Source organism: Cygnus atratus, chromosome 1 (assembly GCF_013377495.2).
Source record: "Cygnus atratus isolate AKBS03 ecotype Queensland, Australia chromosome 1, CAtr_DNAZoo_HiC_assembly, whole genome shotgun sequence".
NCBI lineage: Eukaryota > Metazoa > Chordata > Aves > Anseriformes > Anatidae > Cygnus > Cygnus atratus.
The window spans coordinates 79,742,510-79,768,668 of NC_066362.1; the positions used below are offsets into that span (position 1 = coordinate 79,742,510).

At 38.3% G+C, this 26,159-nt stretch overlaps 1 protein-coding gene across 1 annotated transcript in view; it reads left to right on the top strand.

Moving 5' to 3' along the window:
* Window positions 1-20,391, top strand: part of SAMSN1 (SAM domain, SH3 domain and nuclear localization signals 1) — a 34,755-nt gene extending 14,364 nt beyond the window's left edge. Inside the window, exons 2-9 of the mRNA XM_035540636.1 lie at window positions 3,503-3,574; window positions 4,166-4,321; window positions 6,381-6,501; window positions 7,985-8,136; window positions 10,457-10,663; window positions 11,682-11,836; window positions 15,663-15,669; window positions 20,107-20,391. Coding sequence (XP_035396529.1) covers window positions 3,503-3,574; window positions 4,166-4,321; window positions 6,381-6,501; window positions 7,985-8,136; window positions 10,457-10,663; window positions 11,682-11,836; window positions 15,663-15,669; window positions 20,107-20,301 — 1,065 coding nt within the window. The 3' untranslated portion in view covers window positions 20,302-20,391. The remainder of the gene's footprint in view (window positions 1-3,502; window positions 3,575-4,165; window positions 4,322-6,380; window positions 6,502-7,984; window positions 8,137-10,456; window positions 10,664-11,681; window positions 11,837-15,662; window positions 15,670-20,106) is intronic.
* Window positions 20,392-26,159: the final 5,768 nt, after the last annotated feature.

Below are 26,159 nucleotides of genomic sequence, written 5' to 3' on the forward strand. Positions count from 1 at the left end.
TTCCATGAATCCAGCCAGCAAAATCACTTAATCTTATAGGATGCTGAACACTGGTATCAAAAGTCAATAGCGTATTTTCTCCTAGCAGCTTTGCATTTACTTTAAAAGCTTCCCCTCAGCTGGAAAAAAAAAAAAAGGCCTGGCCTTATCTTCACAGGGTAGGTGTTCCCTGACACTAATGCAGTGACTAAAACTACTGAAAGTCATCGTCCTGCTCCCCTGCAGCCCATAGCTCCTAAATCTGCCTTTTGTTATCAGTATAATGGGGTTGAATACATTTTTAAAAGGTGGTAGCTATTGATTACTTAATGGAAAAAGTTAGTATAGAGAAGTGCTGAAGCAGCCCTATTTAGTACTCTCCAGTGCAACAAGACCATTATCTAGAAGAGTGGAAATCATCCTCTAACCCTTATTAATATTTAATAGGGATGAAACAACACTGAAGTATACTACAAAATAGCCCAAGGCTTCTGCCCACGTAGGATATAGGGTTGTTTCAAGGGTCAAAAAAGAATAACTGATTTCCCTGTGCTCAAGCTGTTTATAGGTAAGACCAACAATAAACAATGTTTTGCTCTTGTTCCTTTTAAAGTATTTGCAGCACATCTGCACTTTAATATACAGTTATTCCTACTAGACATCTTCAAGTGATTGAATGCAACAGAAAGGTCAGTGTATGTTTAGAGATCACTGTGTGAGACTATTTTATACCTTCCCAATACTGCTGTGATTCCCAGCCTCTCGCTCCATGCTTCAGGGCATATTTGGCTGGGTCGACAAGCCAGTGAAAGTTGTTAATCCTGTCTAATAGAACCATAATCCTTAGGGCTGTGTTTTTATATCATACTATTGAGCTAACCTCTTGTCACAGGATATTGTCCATCTAGTTAATAGCAAATTTATATACGGGAATTTTAGATAAAATTAAAATGTACAGTCTAAATGGTCCTTTTCAACTTCACAGGGTAAAAACAAACAAATAAACCACAATGTTTACCCAACAGAGATTTTCTGTGAGATTACAATCAATTAAGAGCAGAGGTGCAGTTTTTCTTTTTTTTTTCCTTTTTTTTTTTTTCACCTCAGTGAATAGTAAATGTCATTTTACTTGTCCAAAAATATTCACAAATCTGGGTCAGCTTCTTCAAATAACCTTTGGCTGGAAATATATTTCAGGTTACATAGGCCTAGAAATGTTAGTGAAAAAAAAAAAAAAAAGGTGTTATTTCTTTTCCTCTCAAGCTGCAATGGTTAAAACACTGACCCAAAATGTGGGCACACTTTCTTCTATCTGGTTGTACTCAGGCCTCTCCCACTGCTATGTCCAAATTATTTATTTATTTATCTGGGGATGCGGGGGGTTGTTAATAAATAAGTGTGGGTGGAAAAACAGGGAAATGAAACAGTGGGGAGTTTTTGTTTTCAGTTCTGTTCCAGGAGAGGCAAATTTTCTTCTTCAGAAATAGAGACTTAAGACAAAGTATTTTCACGTGGCTTCTCGTTGCTTTTCTTTGTGTTATTTTTTTCCCCTCTGCAAACTATTTTTAGTTTAAAAGTGACTGTGTGTAAGAGATAAAGAAGCTAATACGTGTAGTAACCTTTTGATTTATGAGCAGGGACAGAATAACATGGGGTCCTTCCCAGATGGAAATACTCAGGGGAGGTGTGTGTGTGCTCATCATAGCTGGTATCATTTTGATGAACTCCTTCCTTAAGACCAGACCACAGCTGTGAAGACTGAATATCAACTTGTCACCGTGTACTGCGTCAGGAGTATGGCAGCATTACTGCTGAGTCTCTCACAGGACTAACTACTGCCAGGAAAGGAGAGTGTAAGGAGACAGAGCAGTGAACAGCATCTTGGTGACTGTGGGCAGAGGGGCAGAGCAGGCACAGTACTGTATCAGCACTCAGCAAGTCCCCAGAAGCTGAAATTTTTACTTAGGTGTCAGCTCAAAAAGGTCTGTGGTCTTCCAGCATTTCAGAGCACGTCACTTCAACAGCATTACTAACCCAGTCATCTGGATAGGGACCTGGAGGACAGGCAAAGTAAGGGCAGCATTTCCTAAAGCACTCAGTGTTTGTGTCTTTCTGCTCCTTTTACATTTGTGGAGAGATTTCCCCTTAGCTTCACTGGAAACAGGTTTATACCAGCATTAAGCATGTCTGCAACACAAACGCAGGCAATTGGATCAGCTATTAAACAAGTCCTTTTCTCCTCCTCTTTTCTTGCCCAATGGATGATCCACCTCAGTATCCTCTCAAGCTACCTTACCTGGTAGAGAAGATGTGAAAGTTGAAATGGTAGAGCAATGCAAGGGGCTAGCAGGTCCTTTTCAGGCTTGCAGGTTTCCTGGATAACAGTGAAAAGAGGTAGCTGGAGATGCCAGGGGAAGGGGGCACGACAGGCATGTTAGAAACCAGGGGAAGAGGAAAAGAGGGCTCGTGTGGCTGGGGGGAATGTAGGCAATGGAGCAAGGAATCAGTTTGGTTGAAATCATGTAGGCAAAGTAAATGGATGAATAAATCCAGAACAGTCTGTAACCAGGTAGTCTGAAATCACTTGTTAAATCATTCAAGATGTGCAAACAGTTCGTGGTTTGCTATTTAGTTCAATGTTGATTTTTCTTTTCCTCCAGGAGGAATTTTGAGCACTTAGAAATAAACTGAGATGATATTGCATTGTGTATAATAGTAAGCCCACTCAAGAAATCTGACACTGCATTAAAATACATTCGTTTTGTATGTAAGAGTAAAGAGTTTTAAAAAAAAAGGATTCATTCCAGACTTAGCATTGAGTACTGGTGCAGATGTAAAAACAAGCCCTTAAGGACTCTGTATAGTTGATAAATGTCCAAATTCTGGCTGATACTAGGAGCAAATTTAAAGGCGTCTCTGACTTGTCATCAACAAAACTGTGGGGCCTGCCTGATTATTCTGTTACTCCTCCACAACATACACATTTTGGACAAAATGCATTCACACTACACAGTGGCTCTTGACTATTCCTGTTGGTAAAGAAGCCTGAACAGTTTCCACAGCCATGAAAGTAAACTATAAAAGTTGAAAAGCTTCCATGACCATAACCAGCTCTATGGCTCACATAATACTCATGGAAATAGCTTTTTATTTCTAAGCTCACAGACAGCAATCTAACCCAGAAGTAACTCACAGATATCTGTGTATATTTATGTGAAACTGATGTAAAGAACTTGAATCATACCCTTTATCTAATTTCTATTTGAAGCAGTATTGTTTCTCTTATTGATTTTTCTGTTTCCAGCAGTACAGTAATACTTGTTTTCAATATAGTCACCTCCTCGTTTGTTTCCACTGGGTATAGCAGTTCTCAGTCCAATGACTTGGAAGGAATTTTTAACATAAATCAGTGACTTGACAGCTGTATTTAAGTCTTCAAAACAGAAAATAAATAAATAAATAAATAAATAAATAAATAAAACCACCATCAGTGATTCCAGGTTTGTCTTCTCTTTCTTTACAGCGCACAAGTAGTTTTGGAAGCTTTGACCGTTTCAGACATCACTCAGTATCAAAGACAGATGATTCAGCTGAGGTTTGTATCACACAAATTTTTACTTTCTTCAAATCTCTTTCCCATAACAGTTGTGCAAAAACCATTGGGTAACTCTTGCATAAATTCTACACTGGTGAGAACCTGTCTTATGTACCTGGATCTGTCTGGATGATTGAGTTCTTGCCAAAATGAACAACAGAATCATGCTGAAACTTTCTTACTGTGGTGTGAAGATTAGAAGCAAGTTTTCAAAAAAGACAAAAGTGCACTTCATTTTGGTGTGTTCCCGAAGTAACCAACACATGTATGCAGACTGCAGATGTGTCATTTTTGTTTTCAAGCAACCTGTATAAATCCCCTCAATTCTTGTTTGGATTAAAGACAATTAACAGAGGGAAACAACAATTCCAGAAAGATATATATTTTATATATATTTTTTTTCTGTCATTTGCAGTGCAGGGGTGTGCTGCAAACCTTTTTAGGTATACTATTCACCAGGAAAATGGCTGTGACTAACTTTTGTCATCCTAACTGCATTGGTGTCCTTGATATTATTCTGTAATTCTCATTCCTCTGTACCAAATTATATATTCTTGGTGAGTTCTTTCTTACATTTTTATTTCAAATCAGGTGTCTGAACTGGAGACTGTAAGTGATGTTGGAGATGCAGTACAAACCAAAGCAGCAAGTAATGGAAGAAGCCTGGGTAAGAAGATGAGAGCCATTTCCCTTACCATGAAGAAAAAGATGGGCAAAAAGTACATCAAGGCACTCTCTGAGGAGATGGTAAACACGGCTTAAGAATCTTGTATTTGGTGATAATGCATATGAAGTGATGTTATGTACATTTTTTCCTGTTCTTGTTTCAAGCATCTATCAGTTACGAGATTCTATGAAAACATGGTTAAATGTACTGAATTAAAACAACTTCTACTATGTATGCTTTCTTTCCTGTGCATGCTAATGTACACACACATGCACATAAACAAGTACAGCATCACACAGTAAGGGCTCAAGTTAGACCTAGAAGTTTTACGTCATCGAATTTTGCTTTGTCATCAAGGAGAATTTGTATAAGTATCACAAAACATCTCTTGATGTGAACATAGGGGAGTATTGGATGAACCCAGTCATCAGTCTGATACTCAGCCTGTACGAAACACTTCATTTGGAGAATTTGTTTTTGAATACAAGATTTTTTTCCAAAGTCCATTTTGTAGAGGTCAGCCAGCGTCCTACAGCATGACAACTCATATGCTTTATCTGCTTTTCTCTTATCTACTATGTGAAGCTATCTTTATTAAATATAAAAAACATATAATCTGTTTTACACACTGTAAACCCTGTTTCCTCAGTATCCTGTGTCACTGAGTTCCAAATTTTAAAACACATAAGGAAAAAGGATCCCTAAAAAATCTAGCTGGTCTGCGTCTTATCTCATACATGTATCAACATCAAATAACTAGGAAAAATAAACATGAAACTTCCCAACTAGAAAAAATAAAATAAAATAAAATTAAATTAAATTAAATTAAATTAAAATAAATAAAAAGTTTAACAGTTTTGGAGGTCAAAGACAAGAATTCCTAATTTGTTACCTTAATTTCTATTTTTTGCTAAAATTCAGCAAGTTGCAATCCATGAATTTTATACTATGAGAAAGAAAACTCATTTCAACATTTACCTTCTGCACATTTACAGAAACTATTCACATGACAGAAATTCAATGAATTACCTGGCTGGACTCACATATAGTGTGATCTTCATACCTGCAGTAGATGATGACCAATGATATTGGTCCACTGATTAATCTATGGCTTATACTGATGATTGGTGTAACAAGCTCTGTCCTTGCTGAAAACCAATATAGTCTTTCATTTCAGTGTTATGCCTTGTATGTACCTGTATTGGTCTCCGTACATGCAGTGTCATATTCACTTGACTTCATCAGTAACCTGATGGATGATTAACATTTCCGCAAATGTGATGTAACATCCTAAATACAAGAGGGTAGTACGCACGTTGAAAATGTGATGCAATCTGCTGAAGAAATTCCTTCTTTTGAGAGCTCAACATTATTTCACTTAGTTGTTACATCATCCCTAACTTATCGGTGACTGAAATACAGGCCTTCTTTAATTTGTTGAATTTGTTAAGTGTGTAAGCTGTGATTTCTGAGGCGTGATTTAATGTCATAAATTCCAGGAACAGATTTCATACACCATTAGATTTTGTGAGATAAAAATGCATCTGTTAATTCTGCAATGCATAGGATTCTGAGGCCAATGTGTAGGTTAAGCAAGGTAGTGAGTATGGTGCTAAAACATATTGACGCTGTACATGTGCAAGCCATCTCTGGAATGCCCTTGCTTGTGTGCCAACATACCTCTAAGTGCCCATGATTTTCAGAGGCTCAGTACAAAACATAGATGTGTCAGCAAGGCCTTCACCATGAGCTTTCAGAATTAAAGTTTATATTTCTTCCTCAGACAATCAGAAAAAAAACATCTTATTTGGCTACCTACAAATTTCTCATTATAAGCCTTTGTTCTGTTGTAATATATTGCAGTCTTCTGAGATGGAGAATCACTTGAGAAGAAGTGAAATTAAGTGAGTGGGGCAGAGAGGAGATAAGTGATTTCTCCAAGATCATAGTGTTGGGATTGGGTATCCTTAGTACTAGTCATCAGCTCCTAAAATGCCTTCTCTCTTGGAGTGGTTCTTAATAAAATGTAGTTATGAATAAATCTCCAAGTGCAATGATGACTGAAAATGAAAAAGAAAAAAAAAAAAGTTTGACTAAAATAAATCTTAGGGTGGTTAACATCTGATTTTTCTTTTAAAGAATGAAGAAGAAAAAGATGACAGTGATCCTGGTGGTGGAATACACACTGAGAAGGGCTCCATAAAAGCCAGTGACTCTATGGAAAGTCTCTACAGTCTGAACAGTGGTCAGAGCTCATCTAGTAAGTACAAGATATCCATACTTCTTATTCAGTCCCTGGTTCAATGTTGTTATTGCTTAAGTCTGAGGTATCAGAGCTGGTGATCAAAAATGTGGTAGTAGACTGCTCTTCAGTCTGGCAGACAAAAATATAATCTGATCAAATGGGTGGCAGCTAAGGTATGCCTGAAATAAGCTGAGTGTTTTTAAGAGTGGAGATATTAAAAGAAGTAAAAATATAATAACACTAACAACAACAACAACAACATGGATTACAGTGAATGATGTTGGTACATACACCATGAATGTTTCTGGGGGGGTAGCACTGCTGGGGTGCTGGCACCCACAGAGTTGCAGTTCCTGGGTGCAACCACACAAGCATCCTCTCTGCGGATAGTGGCTGTGAGCTCATTTTTCACTCTGTGGATGTGAGACAGACAATGTGAGATGTCTGTCTGAGATGACAGGTGATGGGAGCCTGACCTGGCAGCTTCAGATCATGATGCAGAGACGCAGTCTACTTCTCTGAAATCCCACTGAACCCCCGCACCCAACGGAGTATTCTCAACTGGAGGATGAACGAATCTCTGATGAGAGGTGGAGTTCACCTCCACATATCTTCAATTGCTCTGCTGTGGACAGCCCCTGGGCAGCAGGTCACAGCCGTCCATGACGATATTGCTGTGCCATCACTGCAGACGTTACGTGAGCCATAAGTGGGGTCTTGAACTGGGGTCCTGGCTGTTTCCACTTAGTTGTTTATCTGGCCCTGAGATGGAGCCGTGCACTTAAGCAATCACCTCAAAAAAAAAAAAAAAAAACCAAAAACAAACAAACAAACAAACAAAAAAACATTTTTATGGTCATTTTCTGTGATGTGATTTGTGAAAATTATATATGGGAGTTTACTTCCAACACACTGCTGCTCTTATCTAAAAACATATTTGGATGCTATATTGCAGAGCTTGCTCAAATTTGCTTGAATTGCTCTGCTGATATTTTATTGCTCAACTTGGATAAAATGACAGGCAGAAATGTTGATAAGATTAAAATTTTGCTCTGCAATGCAGGTTCTTTTGATGTTTTAGCTAGCTCTGTAATGAAATAAAATAACTTCTACAGTACTTGTTTTCATTTCTCTGACTAAACAGGAGAAGTTCAGCAAAATTAATTCTCTAAATTGCACTTTCAGAGTACATGTTATTAATCTGCAGAGGTAATATTTCAAAAAAGTCTGTAAGTAAAATGTGTAGTCTATTAGTATCATCACCAGAAAAAGATTATTGTAGGGAAGATGTTAATGAAAGATCTCCAACCTATTTTCTTCAGTCTGTTGTAGCATGCTTTTTCTTGAATGTATTTTTCCTGGAATGTGTCAAAACCATGTGGGGTATGCTCTTTCTTAATTCTGTGCTTTTGAACGCCTTCCTCTCTGCTGCTGTGCAGAACTGAATGTCTGGGCCCTAGGTGCAGGAGATCTCAGCTTCCACTTGAATCTCTTTAAGGTGGGGTGACCAGCTGCTCTGATGGAACGAGCAACAGGGATAGCCTCCGGTTTGATGATGAAGTCCCTTACAGTGGGCCATTCTGTGGTCGAGCCAAAGTGCACACCGACTTCACACCAAGTCCTTATGACACTGACTCTCTGAAAATTAAGGTAAGAAAACCATCAGGATTTCTTCTTTTCCAGTAAGGCCACTGCAGGCATGTTTTAGATGTGAAGAATGTACTTGCTACAATATTTTTAACTGTTAAGCACATGCATCACTCTAAAAGCAATACAGATCTGTTTTTGCAGTGCTTCTGTAATGACTTAGTTCAGACAATGCTGCTAAGTCAGCTGCTGCTAAAGGCTTTTTAAGGCATAGGCCTCCAGGGAGGTACCTCATCAGTGTGGAGTACAGTACAATATTTCCTCACAGTAAAACGCGTGTTGCTTCCCTAGGAGATCTGAAGTAAGAAAATCTAGAGTCTCATGGGGCATGAAGTTCCCTCCCCAGCTAGGTTGTGTCAAAATCTTGGTGGCACTCATTGTCTTTAATGGAAACAGCTCACTTTTCCATTAAGCCTTTATTTACTCACACTTTTGAACTATGAATTTCCTCTGGCTCTGGCATCATGGCAGGGGTGTCCATGCTGTAGGAGTGAGAAAAAGAAGCTCCAGACATGGCACCAGTTCAACATTACTAAAAGGTCCAGCCCTTTTCTTCTCCATCCATGCACAGATACAATCAATATCATCATTCTCCAGACTACTTGCATCTGTTATCTCTTCTCTAAAAGAAAATCTTCCTTTTCCCTCTCTGTAAACACCTTCCTATCCAGATTGTATCCATGCCTCATCTTTTTATTTTTTTCACAGCCTCTTCTTGTCAAAATCCTCATATGTATCTCACTGCAGTGTCCTTTCTTTCCTCTCAGGCCTGTATTACAGCAATTGCTCACAAGTATTTGCAGTTTTCAACACTTGCCCTCCACTTCTACACACACCTAGGGTATTTCTTTCAAAACAGTTTATCAGGTAATGAAATGGCAAATTTCTGCTGGCGCACCAAGGTTACTTTTAAAGTCGCTAAGGTGGTGTATTTTACAATTAAAAACTAATACTTAGGTTTGAAAACCCCTAAGAATACCACAATAAATTTCAGTGCCCTGAATCTGAATTAAAACTGCAGCTTGCCTTAGAGCTACCTAATCCTGATGTGCATCCATATCTAAAGTTCCTGAGCCCTCCATAAGTGTGTAGAATAATATATATGCTTATAGAGCTTTAAACAAATGTTTGTTTAGTTCCCATTTCAAACATGCTCATAGCTCTAAGCTTCATATTCTAATGAAATCAGGTTATTTAAACACAGTGAATTTCATACTTGGGTTTTAACCAAACTAGGGTGACAGCTTTACTTGCATTTTCTTGACCAGATCAGAAAACATTTAAAAATCTCAGAGTTGTTATAAGATATTTTAACAAACTGAGTTTAATTTTTCTGTTTTGTAACAGAATGACAAATTGTGTATGTAGGGATTTGTTGTAGAACTCTTTAAAGACTTCCAGTGGTTTTGTAAGTTCTATAGTATCTCACCAGAAGAGAGGACTCAATTTTAATGTCATGGGTGCAAGCTGCATAGAAGGTATGACTTTTTTGCTACCAGAATTACTCAGAATGACTGTTGTACTGAGCTGAGACATCAGTTCCCACAGCTTGGTGAGAGCACCGTTATCAACAAGCCTCCTTGAAGTTGCTGTGTTGTCACTCTTGTTGGTTTTTTTTTTTGCACTTGCCTTTGTGAGTACACACACAAGTGTGGAGAACTGAAGCTTTTAGTTCTGTCTGCTAAGGTGTTTCTACTATTTTCCCAGTCAATTGGGTTAATAATAATGGGAGAATTTGACAGTCCTTTGGGAAGGACTGACAGGAAGATATTAAGGGAGTTAAATGTTCTTTATTGCCTTTGAGAAATGTAGCCAGTGTTTCTTACTGTAAAATGGGTAAGAGTTCACCTTTCATCTAGCCCAGCTATTAGTTTTTGAAGACCTCTGGGATGATGGGTAATAAGATTATTGTGTAAGTGGCTTAAAGTGAAGGAGCCAGGTGAGAAGCTGTGTAAAGCGTGTATATGGAAAATAACCTCACAGTGCTCTCTTGCTTTTTGCCGAAGCTATGCCCAGTATCCATTGCAAAAGTTGCTAGCAGGGTGAAACCCTATGCCCTTTCAGGGTCCAAGTGGAGCACTAGAAGTTGAAAGGTGCTGCTTATGCTCACCTCTCCTTCACAGAGCTTTGGAGATAAGGTCTAGCTCCATTTTCTGTGACTGCATTTTTCTGGGATTTTATAAAAGCGAAGGAGCTAAATCTAGGTCATTTTAAAAAGTTACTTCACACTGACTGGTTAAGATTCTGTGCTGGTTTTGGTGCATAGAGGAAAATCCACATATCACAAACCAGATGTGCTTTTTTTTTATTATTTATTTTATAGAAAGGAGATATTATAGATATCATCTGTAAAACCCCCATGGGCATATGGACAGGCATGCTGAACAACAAAGTAGGAAACTTCAAGTTCATTTATGTGGATATTATTTTGGAAGAAGAAGCTGCACCCAAAAAGATAAAGGCTCACAGAGGAAGCAAAAGGACCAAGCCTAAAACGTTGCAAGAACTCTTGGAATGTGTCCATCTGCAGGTCAGCAAACATTTCCCTGTTGTGTTTGAAATCTCTAATTTCAGTGCACTTGGGTTTTGATGTAATTTACAGGCAGTTGTAGAATGGCAGGTTTCAGCAGTTTTGAAGTCAGCAACACAAATAAGTTTAATGTCTGTTTCTTATCTGATGTCAGTGGTTTATACAACTGCATTTTACCACAAGATTTGGTTAGGCCAAAAGGCTCCATGCAGAGAGGCACAGTGATGACTTGTCAAGTAACTTGCCTGTAACTGTGTGCCTTTGGGCAGGAGGTGTGTGAGTATGTGGAAATCTCAGGGACAGGACTGCAATGTGACTCAAGTGCCAACATTCAGAATTTAGGTTTCTAATTTTGCATGATCTTTGGGAGCAGTATTCTTTTTGCCCTGTGCTCATGTTGTGCTTCTCCCTCTCTGGATCCCTAGTTCCCGACTGAGTTTAAAAGCATACTTAGGTCGTGATTTACATGTAATATTTTTATTAGCTGTTATTGCTTTTTGTGCTGATGCAAGCACTCCTCATCCTGGAGTAGATGTAGAGTTTCATATTGTGTTGACATACAGCTGAAGGGGGACCATGTGTGACACAGCATGGCTGAGGGCTCCCTCAGCTTCTCACACTCACATTTTTATCTGAGGGCTCTTTCTGTGCCAAGGCAGAGCACACCCTACATCAGAGGCTTTCCTGGACCCAGTATGGAAGGCACTCTATTGGGTGACCCGTGAAAGTCCAGAAGGTCAGTAGATTAAATCATTTTTGACAGACCTCTATCCTGACCCAATTTGTTGCCAAGCTCTGGCAGGCAACTCAGCCACAGGTGCTGGGCTGGCCAAGATGACCTCAAGATATCTCTACCTCTCTCATTCTCAGTCTCTAGTTTTGTACAAAAGGCAGGATCATCAGACTGAAAAGTGGAGTCCATTCAACCTGATGAAAAAGTAAAGGAGAAATTGTTCGTATTCCTCTACTAAAAAATAGTGCTTGTTTACATGAGAGATTTGCAAATTTCTTTTCATAGGAATACGCCTCAACGCTCTTGCTAAATGGCTATGAAACTCTAGAGGACTTAAAGGATCTACAGGAGAGCCACCTGATTGAATTGAATATTTCAAACCCAGAAGACAGGACGAGATTGTTATCAGCAATTGAAAATCTACAGGACTATGACAGTAAGTGTTTAAGTTCTGACAGTCATGCGAACATTTTAACTGAAGAAAGACATTTAAAGAAATAATGATCCCCACATTGATCTGTTTAATGATTTTTCTTTTAAACATGAAACATTGAGTTTGGTGGTTTCTTAATTTGTCCAGACGGCTAACTGTACATCTATTCTAGACATGTACATGATCACTATACTTGTAACACATGAATGATTTAAGATTTCCTGTTGATAGGTCCTAAACTAGACATTGATAGCAACTATTGCTTGAGAGCAACCCTTTTTATGATTGTAAAACCAACCCCAAGAGAGGTTAAATGACTTGCCAAAAGTCACAAGGTCTGTGCAAGAGCAGAAAATTAAACTTCCCAAACTCTGGGCTAGTACTTAAAAAAATAAAGCTAAAAAAGTAGTCAAGGACTAAAAAAAAAATAGAGCTACAATGAGAGCTACAACAAGAATTTAGGTCAAGTTCTGAGAAACTTCAGCTAAGCATCTACTTAATTAGATACTCAGAAAAAAAAAAAAGGAAAAAAAATAGAAAAAAAAAAAAGATGTTTTCTTCTCCACTAATATTTGTGCAAATTCACCCCTATCCTGACCAGTTACTTCATCAGATGTGTATTCTCAATTGAGAAGCATCTAAAAGAGAAAAAAAAAGGATACCTGGAAGAACAGGTATCTCTGCCTTCCTGTTTTATTTTAATATCAGGTCTTGTTAGCTGTCCAGTTTTTCTCTCCTCAGCATAGGTGGCTCTCCATTTGTCACTCCAGCACATGTACATACATATGCACATACCTGCAGGCACACATATATCCTAATCTTTCTTTACATGAATTCTGTACATTAGTTTCTAAGAATGTCTCATTCATTCAACTTTCCCTGCAGATGTTCTCTAATCCACCCTTTTGTTTCCTTGTGTTTCACTCTACATTTGTTTTTTTCTGAAACCCATTTCAATGCACAGTGTTTCCTGTTCTCTTAGTCAGCATCACCGAAATGTAAGTTTCTTGCAAACACATTGGAGAAACATTTAAAAGGTTTTATTTGCCCAGCAGGACCAGTACTTCTTTCTTATCAGTACTTTTTGAGATGAGGGGCTAGAAAAGGACTCTTGAAGTGCTGTCTATATAGAGGTAGTGATTGAAAGAATGAATCTGGGAAAGAAAAGGTTACATTTTCCAAGAATTGTGTTGCAGGTATCCAGCTAGAAATCATATGAAAATGCATTCATTTCCTTAGTTTTCCCATGAATTGTGTACATGTATCTTTGTGTATATTTCCAGGTAATTAGCCTTGCCACACGTTCTGCACTTTTTATTGCATATGTTTTTTCTATATCGATATTTAACAAGAAAAAAATATTAATGAAAAATGATAGATTGTAGTTTTACAGAGTTCTGCATCAGGGTGAAAAACAAAACCAAAACATAATGGTTTTCATCAGGCTATGCAAGTGTCAAACTATTCTGGGACATTGAGGATATGGTTTACTATTTATGCTTCTTACATAGCAAAAAGCATAGCAAGAAGACACGTAATATTTTTAGAAGATAACAACAAGGTTTTCATTTTCTGAAGATGTGTTAATAACTTTATCTTCTATATGAACCTTTGCAAGAAGCAAATCTGTGAAGGACATGTCCCATACACTGAATATTGGAAAATTCACCTTAACTACCTAAATAGGGTTCTTCCCGGTTAGCAGCATGGGATTAAGTCACTTCTCTCCAGGTAAAATGGTAACCCTGATTATGTCTGTATGGCAGTTTAACACTTTAAATTGTTATAATGGTTCTGGAGAAAATAACATTAGATCTTATAGAGTGGCACATGCTTCAAAATCAGTGACGATTTTTGATCAAGAGATGAAATGAATATTTGTTTCACATTCACTTGAGATAGGTATAAACAATCTTTAGAGTATTCAAATTCAATAAAATAGTTTTACCAGAAATTACGAATACTCACAGGGACCAAAACTAAGACATCTTTAAATGCCATCCCAGTTATAAGCATTCATTTCAGTCTGGGTGTCATAAGACTCCTGTATATTTTAAGATAAAACACAAATAAATAAGGTCTTGGTTATATAAATAAGCATGCTCTCTTGAATAAGGACTGAATCAAATCCTTCCCTCATCTGGTTGTCAAAGTTTGATGGTGCTTATCACATGACCAGTAGTGACAGAACAAAATTTAACAACCTGCTCTGAAAAGGAAGATATTAAAGACTAAAATTGATAGAAGTCATCTGTTAAGTAGCTATAATGAAAGATGGGGAGTCAAGTTTGGGCATAAGCTCAGCATGTGTCTGACCTTGTCCAAATCATTTGACCTCTTTGTGATTCTGTCAACCCAATTGGAAAATTGGGTTGAAAGAGCTGAGTGCTATTGTGAAAGTGAATTCTGCATCTGAAGTGAACTTTCCTAGGTCAATATTTTTTTTTTCCTAAATGAGCATGACTGAGTCCAGAATAAATGATTTCTTAATTAAAATTGATTTTCTGCATTGTTTAGAAGTGAGCAGCATAATTACCCACAGTTACAATGTAATCTGTTTACTGGCCAAAAGTGTTCTAGATAGAAGTTCAGCATTCTACCAGGTAAAAGTTCATTCTCTTTATAAGCTTCGTGAGAGAAAATAATAATAATAAAACCATAGATCACATTTACTATTCTAATCCCATCTTTCTCACACAGATTGGAATAGTTCCGTGTCTTTGCATTAGATCCATGTTTCCACAAAGCATGTGTTTGATTAATGAATGGAGTCTCATCCATGAAGATATGCTCCAGAGCTGAAATGCAAGGGTTTCTGAGTGTTTGTGACTCTAATACTATTCATAAAAGCCAAGTATCCTGGAATGTAGCCTCATTTTACTTGATTCTACTATAAATGTAATGATAAAACATGATTTTATATTTCTTTAATGCAATACCTGATATTGCTAAATGTCCAGACGTTTTTAGAGGGCTTTTCATTTCTTCTTTTTTTTTTTTTTCCCTGACATCTATTTTACATTACACTAGGTGGTTTCTTCATGCCACATACCTGAGACTATATAATTCATGTTGCAGAATAAGCAAACAGCTATTGAATTTTGTAACAAAAGGACTCACAGCAATAGTTTCCACATTATATACTTCTCAAAGCCACCCAAAATGTATGATTTTTGGCAGTAAGAATATTTTCATCTTACATTTGATTTAGACCTCCATGAATTTAAGAGCAAAGATTTTACGTATCTCACATCAGGAATTAAAAACTGAGTTTTATTTAGGAAATGCTACCGAATAGTGTTTTGTTTTGTTTTATTTGTTTTTTAAAATTTTTTCCTTCACGGTACTGTGCTATATTCTTTCTACCTTTCCTGTGAGTCAAGGCTCAAATTCACCATCTTCAAGTGCTTCATGTAGCAATACTATTCTAAAACTGCAAGGTCTTTGAAGCACTTCATGACCTTCTCCACCCTCCACAAATATCTTTTTAGATTTACTGTAAGTTGATCAGACCTATATATTTGGGGAAAAAAATGATTGGTTTCCATGAATTCATGTCTACGGAGGGAAAAAAAAAAAAAAAAAGGAAAAAAAAGGCCATTTTCATAAAGTATTTCTTAATAGCTTTCCATTCTTCTCCCAGATGGCTTCTAGACAGGAGATGGATGTCTGTGCTTTTGTAGGATGCTATTTTTAAAGTGAAGCAGTTGCTGAATGGTTAATGAATAAAGTAATAAAAGAAGTTTGCAACTTCTTTCATGACTGCTTCCCAGGACACACATTTGTGGGTGTGTGAAATAGGCTTGATTGTCTTCTCATTTAGATGATGGAAGTCAAGAGGTTCATTCCTGAAGTCCAGTAGGTTATATTAGTCTGAAACTATTTAGAGTGAAAGAAGAATTAGACTTTGAATATGTGCATAAAGTTCATGTATAGGGGAAAAAAAAAAAAAAAAAAGGTACACATGTGCAATCTTGGGGATAATTATCTTACCCTTATCTCCCCAAATCCACTTCCTTAGCATGTTCTTTGTATCTAAGTGCCAGATCATACTCTAAATCCCACTGCCAGCATCACATAAGGTTTGTTTCTTATTTATTTCATTTGGACAGCAAAATAGCTGATGATACAGTTTTCAGTTCTTAGTTGTATTCCTTACATGAAGACCTAGCATCAAGAGTTCTACTTACACAGGGCTGTCCCTTTAAATCCGTGGAATTACACAATATCATTAAAGGTCAAATGGTGCAGAAAGATGATCTCCCCTCCTTCACTGTGGTAGCTGCAACCCTTTGACCTGTATGTAATATTCCCATATTCCAGGAAGCTCTCCCTTGCATGAATATTAGTATTTTTCACTTTTTTCAGACACATCTGTTTGCTTCCTGATTTTAGAGAAAAATAAGCTTACTTCTGTTTTCAGCATAAACTCTTCTCTCATACCTGTTCAGTATCTCTCCCACTTGTATTTTACTCTGAGTGCTGGAGAATCTTTGCCAGTGGGAAGAGAAGGCCCAACCGATGTCAATGCAACCTCTGCTATTGAAAGCAGAAGCTATGTCATTGACTCATCAAGTGCTATTTTTCACCTTATGTGTCTGTAAATATCCACTAAAGATTTACTCCTTTGATTCTCTGAAGTATTGCAGGTATACAGACCCACTTTGGGTCTTTCTTTTTCAAGAAGTATCACTATTTACTGCTTTACAATGATCCTTTCTGGTTTGTTGCACTATGAGTTTTTGTTTCATCTTAACAGTTAAGTGGTCTAATGGGTACAGGCACTCCGGGTTGATAGGTTGACCTCCTTCACACCTGGCTAGGTCTAACATCAGTTTTGAAGATGCACATCATTCTAGTTACTTGTTCAGTTGTGCTGCACTGCATCACCTTCCAGGAAAGCACACAAGTGACTCAGCCTAAAGCATCATGCTCCTAGCCCATTTCACCTCCTGGGAAAATCTCATGAAGGCAGACTTGAGGGCATGCTCATGAAGTACGGCTTGCTGTTGGGTCGACCTTTTTTTTTTTTCTTTCATAAGACAAAATCTAAGCTTCAACCACTCATCTGAACATAATGACACTGGAGTCAGTGTGACCTCAATACATTCTTGAGTAGAATTGCCTTAAACCTAAGCTTAAAGTGCTTTCCTAATCAGGACTTTAAACTGATTAAAAAGAGGGGGAACGCTAGTGAAAGAAAAAAAAGATCTATCTCTGCCTGTGTTATGAACATTTATGTCATTGAATAAAAAATGTTCACTTCCAAGATCTAAATCATGAGGAAGATACATATGCATCACACATCCATTATCAAGTCTAAAAGCCTAACATTTTATTCAGTCGTCTGCATATAATACTACAGTCTAAAGTAGTATTAGAATATCTGTCAAAATGATCTATATATCTTATATGAAACTGCTTTGCTGTAGAAAAATAATAGAACTTCCATTTGTTGATAAGATAGTAGTTTCCGATGATTCTGCAACATTTAATGGCAGTTTAATTTTTATCAATTCATGTTTCCTGTGCATTGTATCTTTCTTCTGATGTCCAAAAGATTAAGACAGTAAACTTACCTTTACTAATGGGGAAATTGAACATGTATTTGTTAGAAGAAGGAACTAAGTAGAACTGAAAGCGAAAACCAAAAGCTAAAAGAAATTTTAAAAAACAAACAAACAAAAAAAGTAGTTGTTTTTTTTAGAACATCTAAAGCTGTATGCTATGCTTATTTATAATACTCAATATCCTGTTTAAGTGGTTTAGTAGATACTGCATAATATTTAAGTTGCTCATAAAAAAGAGAAAAATAACTTGATTGATTTCAGTATTTTCTTCTTAAATATGATTTTTTTCTTCAACTTTTTCTGTTTTGAACAAAAAATAGAAAATATATGTTCACTTTCCCAAACACCTGAGCATTATTGTTTTTCAGTTTTCAATGTAACAACAAAAAAATCTTCTAGTGAGGAGACAGAAGTTTTACATTTCTGTTTCCTAAATAGAAATTTGTTATTCTCCTAAAACTGATCTAAATTCAGATTAAAAAAAAAATAATCTCAGTTCCATGCTTGCTTGTGTCTCTGTCCCTGGAACACACAAGGGAAAGACACTGTTACAAAATAGTATAAGATGTTTTTCACATAGGAACTTGCTTAAGCTACCACAACCATTAACAGAGCACTACTGTAATACTAACTGAAGCAGTTTTTTTTCTTTTTTTTTTTAATCCACTAGTTACTTGGTCTTCTTTCCCGCTGTAAAACAGGCAAAGTGGATAGAGATTCCTCTTTGACCTTGAAAATGTAAACAGGATTAACACTTTTCAGGTCACTGCTTGCCCGGGCAGCAGTTGATGCCCCAGAAGCTGATAAAAGTCCCAGCGAGTGGCATTAGGGCTGGTCGGGGATTACAGCAGAGGTAAGGGGAGCCCTGCCTGCTGCCGCTGAGGAGGTCTGCATGCAGCCGCCAGCTGGGCTCTGTCAGCCCACAGCGACCAAGGGTCACCTGGGTCCTCTTGGCACTGGTGGGATGGGTGCGAGAAGCTAATGACACAGTTTAGACAGGGCTTTACTGGGGCATCTGCCGTTGTTTGGGCTAAACTACTTCTGTTGCTACTAATAGCAGCAGTAATACCTTCTCTGCTGTAATTCCTTTTGTAATTCGTTACTGACTTATATCAGAAATCAATTGGACCCTACCCAATCAAATATTTTCCCTACAGAGATAACATTTGACATAGCAAACTACATTCTGTAAGGTGAGAGGAGATCAAACAGTTACAGATATCAATTAAATCCTCTGAAAGGTGCCCTCTGTCATGCAAAACAAAACAAAAAAAGTGAAAATCTTTCTCATGTTGCAAAAGTTTATAATGTCTAATAGCTGAAACAAATCTGTAGAAACAAGTCTGTAGAAATTTTCCTTCTGGAAATTTTATAATTCCATGCTGCTACCCTGGAACTAAACTAGATCTAGATTTCCAAGAAGGATGAAATCCTTCATGAACTAGGACTTCCATACTGCCTGTATTTGGACTGAGACAACTTATATCTGACCAAAGAGTCAAAGCGAACTATTTAGCCATGGAGCAACAAGTCAGGTGAAATAAGGGAACTTTCTTTGCAAAAGCAAAAAGGTACCATTTTTCAGAGGATTAAAATCTGAGGTAAAACCTTTTATTCCTGTAAGATCTGTTCCTCATACTTTGGAAAGTAAGCCACAGTTTGAAGTAAAAACACAGTTACTGGAGAGCAATAGGAAAAGAAAGAGAATGACAGAAAGAGATTTTAAATTTAAACCTTGTTTTCTGAAGAAATTTACTGTGAGTAAACATCATGTATTTTACAGCCAGAAAATACAAACATGAACTTTAACCACAGGATACATTAGATTCATGATATACAGGTATATCCTGTCTGCAACATACCAGCTTGTTGAGCTCTGTTGAGAGGTCTGCCAATACTCTTCCTGGCCTGCAGATTTTTGAGTTTGAACAGATTAGTTATGCAGCAAGCTAAACAAGGACACTTTATTTGCAAGATTTTCTGCTTCTACTTAGTTTTGAAACGGTGTTCAAAAAACATAGCAAGAATTAAGCATCTAAGCTTTCTCTGAGGCCTTTGTGTTTTGGAAAATATCCTTTTGGCTACCAAGCTAAGTTTAGGAAGTTTCCATCAGCCAGCCACTCCCACTGAAAAATCAAGTGCTTTAGGAAATCTGATTGCCATATCTTTAGGCTGAGCACTTCTAAAGACAAGCCAATTATATCTTGCCATGCAATACACAGAGTAGGTGAAATGGTGGGAATTACATTCAAAAGACACAGCACCTGTCATTCATGTATTATAAACAAGGCACAGTATGCTGCATGGTTAACTAGGATGTTGCATGAGCAGGATAGGGAATGTATGTGTGTGGGAGGGGAAAGGCTACTTACTCTATTGTGGGCATGGTGACCATGCATGGTGACTGGTGCACCTGTGTACAGTCTGAAGGATGAGGCCAAAGTCTCAGGCATTCATCTCTGAGCAACATAGTACGGGATCAATGCCAACCTCAACAGCAACTTAGATGCTCATGTCATCATATTTTTAGTTCTTTGATGCTGAGGTTTCTGATTCTGATAGACAGAAGATATTGATCAAGCCATGTTTATATTACCTACTCTTTTTCTACAGTTTCTCAAGATCAGCCACATTGCTGTCTCAAACTCTTTCACAGGGTACTTATTTTGACATTTTTTTTCTTATTTTGTTCTCTCTAGTTGAACAGCAGACAAGTGAGGGTGGTCAGGAGATGCGGAGCTTAAGCCCTCAGCCCAGTTTTGACAAATCACAGTTAAATGACTGCCCAAGAGATTCTGGCTGTTACATCTCATCAGAAAATTCAGATAATGGTAAAGAAGAAGTAGACGCAGAAACCCTGTCTGACATGGTGCAGTCAATAACAGTCACTGAGTCAAACTGATTCTGTTAAGCTGTATTTCTGCAGATGCTCAGAAAAGGCAAACAGATAAGTGAAGTTGATTTGCTGGTATGGTGGCACAGAAGCAGAACACAAAATGCTCTCAACACTGAAAATCTACTTCTGTCTGATGTATGATGCTCTAGACTGCTACATGTGTGGACACCTGAGAGCTAAATCTTAGCTGATAATATGAATATCTCATGCTTTTCTTTTCAATGAATCCACAGACATTTCACTGAAAAAGTTTATACATACATATTTATATATATATTTGTACAGCAAATGCATTTTTTATGATAATAGATAATTGTTTCATGTAGTGCTACATAACCTGGATGTTAATTTCTGGAACTGTCCCAAATGTGAATATTGTATATATTTATTTTTAAAAGATATGGATTAATCACACTGTCTCTTTTTTCAGATTGTTTTGCTGAGATTTGTACAGAAAATGTTTGCATTGACATAATATCACAATAAAAAATTGATACATTCACATTCTACTTCAAAAAGTACCAACCTAATTCTCATTAATATTAAAGCTATTTCAGACCATTCTTCTCCAAAATGGTCTCTAAAGTAGACTATTTCTTACACTTTATCCTGGAGGTACAGAAGAACTGTAGTATGAATCTGAATCAAGCTTTTTGTGTTCATCATCTTTTAGCCATCTGAATTCTTTATGTACTGGCAATTTGTATACTGTTATTTCACAACTGTTCTCATTCTTTCCAAGCATTATAAAGACAATGAAAGCTTGAAACAAACAAAAAAAAATTGTATCAATACTATGCGTTTATGAACGTCTTCTGTGAAACTCTTGCCTTTTGTGTATGGTGTAAAGTTTGTTAAATGAGTATTTGTTCGTACAGAACTCAGAAGCTAATATGCTTATTGTGCATTATTGTCTTTTATATGGGATTTAATTGTCATTTCCCAGTATATTTTGCACTGGAATACACATTATATCTGCCTGTCTTCTTTTAGAGTACTTCCTTAAAAAATAAAAAAAATCATATGTTTGAGCCCTTTATAAACTACTTGATTTTCAATGCGGTCATTACATTGCAAAGATGGCTCTGTTCTAACACTAACACAGTAAATGGCAAATCCACTTAATATTTTTATCATGCATAATCACCTGGGTATCAAATCAATACAGAAACTTCATGCTCACCAATTAGTCACACAATTTTCATAATTTAAGGCATTTTGCATTCATGTTAAATAGTTTCCACAGATTGATGACAACTTAAATCATTTTCAGAAGAGATGAAACACGGAAAGTTCCACCCTCAAAATAGTATTTCTGAAGAATTTGTAAACAAATGGAAAACTCTTCCCCCCTGCCCCCCCCCGCCCTCCCCCCCCCACTTTTTTTTTTCTTCCCTAATGAAAATGCTTCCTGTGGTTGTAGTTCCCTCATATGGCTCCTGCTGTCAGATTCCTAATACACAGATCTGCTTTGAAGGTTATAGTATCAAAACAGCAATGTTAGAAAACTACATATATTACATTTCAAAAGACTTGAAGTAAATAAACTTGGTTCAGTAAAGTAAAGAAGCATGGAAGATGCTCGACTTGTTTCTGGTTTTAACTTACCTTTTATGCTTTGGCTGGCAACGATAGTTATCATTTAGCAGCAATGACCTCATATTTCCAGGTGTGCTTGGGGATGCACAAGCCTATGAAGGGATGAAGTACGTCAGCTTGTATCAAATAGCTATATTTTTTTCTTAATGCTTTTCTAACCATTAGTGTGTCATCACAGGTGGTACTTAATATGATTTTGATAACTTTTTCTGAAAAAATGTTGTTGAATTAGCTTCTACCATCTCCTCATTCTAGGGAAGGACTGAAGTCTGCTTGACTTCCTCTAACAGGAGCTTTATGGATTATGACAGGGATTATGACTGTCAAGAAACAGCTAAGCTAGCTGGGTCAAGGACTAACAACCTGAGAGACCAGAGATGTGCCATGATATACTCTGAGGAATGTTTATTTGTGTTAGTTTGCAAATGAAAATAGGTCTCCTTAATTAGTTACAGCGAGACAAGCAACTCATCAACAGAGCAAAATACCCAACTACTCTTATTATTTTACAATAATCAAACCCTGCATAAATTTAGACTGATGGCAAGAGGTTAACTAACATCTAAGGTTAACTAGTCGGTAACTATGAGCATGAGCTGTGGTTGAACCACTTCTGCCTCTAATCAGCAAGACTGTCCAAAGGGCTTCTTGTTGAGAAAAAATGTGTCAACTGAAAGCTTGTTCAACATATTTGTAACTTCCTGTGAAGGCAGAGAAGATTAGATCGCAAGCTGAGAAACTTCCGTTCTCTCAAGCTATTCCGAGAAAAAGAATGAGGAAATATCATACCACAAAGGAAAAAAATGCGTATTTCCTATAAGAAGCATACCCAACCTTCTTTCATCTCTCAGTGGTCTTGTTAATCACAGTGATCGTGGATTAAACTATCTAAGCATAAACAGTCCTCTTGCTGTCTTTTATGCTGGCTAACCTTAATAATAATTATATATAATATATGTTTCTTTTTAAAGCTGTACCTATTCTAGGATCTTTTAGTCTGATGGAGAACTGAGATGATTTTGAGGAGTCTTTAAAATGTACCAGAGACAGGGACGAGAAGCAAGCAGGGGTTTTGTTCCTCTCTGTCACTTGCTCACAGCTGTCAAGTCCCTGTTCATTTTTTAACTTTTCTCTGTGATTAAGGAGGACTATAAGGTCTTTAAGCCTCTTATTTGGAAATAACTGAGAGTCCACTCTTCCCAGTGATTATAAAGCATACAAAAAAGATGCAAAAACATCCAGTAACAGAAGAAACCAAGCCAACAAGGCGAATCTTACTGAAGCCAGAAGTGGCCCTGCTAGTCTTCAGCTGGTGGGGATTTCCCCTGCTGCAGAGGGACATGGTGCAGGTGCAGAGGACTTCCCCATAGGGTTGCTGTGCCAGGCTTGCTGCTGGCACGTGTGCTGCCACTCACCCTCAGTCAGCCAGTGACTCAGAAAGGCCAAAGGGAGCTGCAGAAAAGTTGAGGTGGTGACAAGCCCCCTTGCCCCAAGGGAAGAACCACCTCTGGTCAAGGTTAGCGTTGCTTTTTGCATCATTGCTTCATGTTCAGCTCCGTTTGACTGCTGTTCCCAGCTGGCAGAACGTTAAAGGAGGCCTGCTCTGTTGCCAGAATTGGTAGCAGCACAGTGGACCATGGTCCTGCAACCCAGGCAGACTAGCCTGAAGATCCTGGGAATCAACATCCTATTCTATCTAAAACTTTTGACACGGTCCCACATGACATCCTAATCTCTAAATTAGAAAGATATGGTTTTGAAGGGTGGGTCATCCAGTGGATAAGGAATTGGCTTGATGGCCAGACCCAGAGAGTAGTGGTCAATGGTTCTATGTCCCAGTGGAGACCAGTGATGAGCAGTGTCCCTCAAGGGTCTGTCTTGGGACTGGTGCTTTTCAATATCTTCATCAGTGACATAGACAATGGGATTGAGTGTACCCTCAGCAACTTTGCAGATGACACCAAGCTGAGTGTTGCGGTTGATACAACAGAAGGAAGAGATGCTATCCAAAGGGACATGGACAGGCTGGAGAAGTGGGCCCATGTGAACTGCATGAGGTTTCACAAGTCCAAGTGCAAGGTGCTGCACCTGGGTTGGGACAATCCCAGACAGAACAGGCTGGGAGAAGAACTCATTGAGAGCAGCTCTGCAGAGAGACTTGGGGGTTTTGGTGGATGAAAGGCTCAACACGAGCCAGCAGTGTGAACTTGCAGCCCAGAAGGCCAACTGCATCCTGGGCTGCATCAAGAGGTGTGACCGGCAGGTTGAGGGAGGTGACTGTCCCCCTCTACTCTGCCCTCGTGAGGCCCCACCTGGAATCCTGCATCCAGGTCTGAGGCTCCCAGCGCAAGAAAGATGTGGGGCTGTTAGAGTGGGTCCAGAAGAGGGCCACAAAGATGATCAGAGGGCTGGAGCACCATTCCTGTGAAGAAAGGCTGAGAACTGGGGCCGTTCACCCTGAATAAGAGAAAGCTCTGGGGACACCTCATTGCAGGCATTCAGTACTTAAAAGGGTCTTATAAAAAAGATGGAGAAGGACTTTTTACTCAGGTAAATAATGATAGGACAAGGGGGAATGGTCTTAAACTGAAAGAGGATAGATTTAGAATTAGACATTAGGGGGAAATTCTTCACTGTAAGGGTAGTGAGGCACTGGAACAGGTTGCCAAGAGAAGTTGTGGATGCCCCCTCCCTGGAGGTGGTCAAAGCTAGGCTGGATAGGGCCTTGGCCAACCTGATGTAGTGGGTGGCATCCCTGACTATGGCAGGAGTGTTGGAATTAGATGATCTTTAAGGTCCCTTCCAACTCAAGCCATTCTATGATTCTACAGGCTTTGCCACCAAACTTCTGAAGGTGAGCAGCCATAAATGCACCTGTGTGACATTAGAAACAAGGAGGGTTTTGCATTAATTTTGCAAAGTTGTAAATGAATATATGGATGTGGGTATACTAGTGGAAATTCTGAAGGAGACTATTTTCCTTTACACTTTTTCAAGTACTACTAGCAACACACAAAACCAAATAAGCTACAAACAAACTGGATTGTGTACTTACTTGCACTCAACTCCACACTTCACTTGTCCTGTGGTCCTTCAGGGCTATCTGTACAAGTGGCCCTTCATACAGTTTCTCACTATCCAAGAGCACGTTGCTTGTTCCTGCTATTATGGAGCTATACAAGGTCCACAGCAACAAAAAATAATTTGCATGGGAGGTTGACGTCACCTTTTGGTCTCCAATGTACCTCTGGTATCAAAGATTGCCACAAATGATTCTCTATGCAAAGGTTGCCTATACTTTTTCTCAGGTCACAGACTCATTGCACAATGAGGGCAGGAAGTTACCTCTAGAAATTTCTAGTCCAACCCCCTGCTCAAAGCAAGTCTAGCTGGATCTGTTTGCTCAGAATTATGTCCAGCAGTCGCAAATTATTAAAGGACTGGAAATCACACAGCCTTTCTAGGCAACACATGCCAGATTTTTTTTTTGTTTGTTTGTTTTTGCTGAGAGCCCAAGACAATATTGAAAGAAAGAAAGAAAAAAAAAAAAAAGGATACCTCAGCTGCTGTGGACCAGGCAGGCTAGTTTCTGGATGTCACTAGGTTAATGGGATGAGTACAACCTGACCCTTTCCCTGGGAACTGGTTGTTCCATCAGGTCAAGGTCAGTATAGCTCTTTCAGTCCACAGACACACACACACTCCTTTCCTCCCTGCCCCTTCCTCCTCCCAAATCTGTGATATAAACATACAATGGAAGAAACAGACCTTTTTGGTGCCTTGTAAGCAAACCTAATACAGTCTTGATGGCAGTTTCCCAACTGATTCATACATCATGATGAATGGCTGCACCTTCTCTACTATTAGAGGGAAGTGGTTCCACCATGTCTAGTGACAGCATGACAAAATCTCTGCCTCCTTTTCACAGCTCAAAGTTGAGGTTTTGAGTTACATTAGCCACTGAAGAGGTTATTTGCATCACTCTCTGATGCCTGCTGGCTACGTAGTTGTTGTATAACTGCTTTGTGCAATGATGGTTTTCGGTCAGTTCCGGGAATGTTACTTATGATGGGTATTAGCGTCTTCTTTTGTTCTAAGAGTTTCTGCTGCATGACATGTTCACTTGCATCCCTGATCTTTGGTGCCTTGTTGGTAATGAGCAGATCATTCCCTAGCTAGCATCCTTGCTGCAGATTGACAATCAGCCAGTGATTCTGTCAACCTCTATTTTACCTGGCCCTAGAGAAAGGGCTTGTCTATTCATT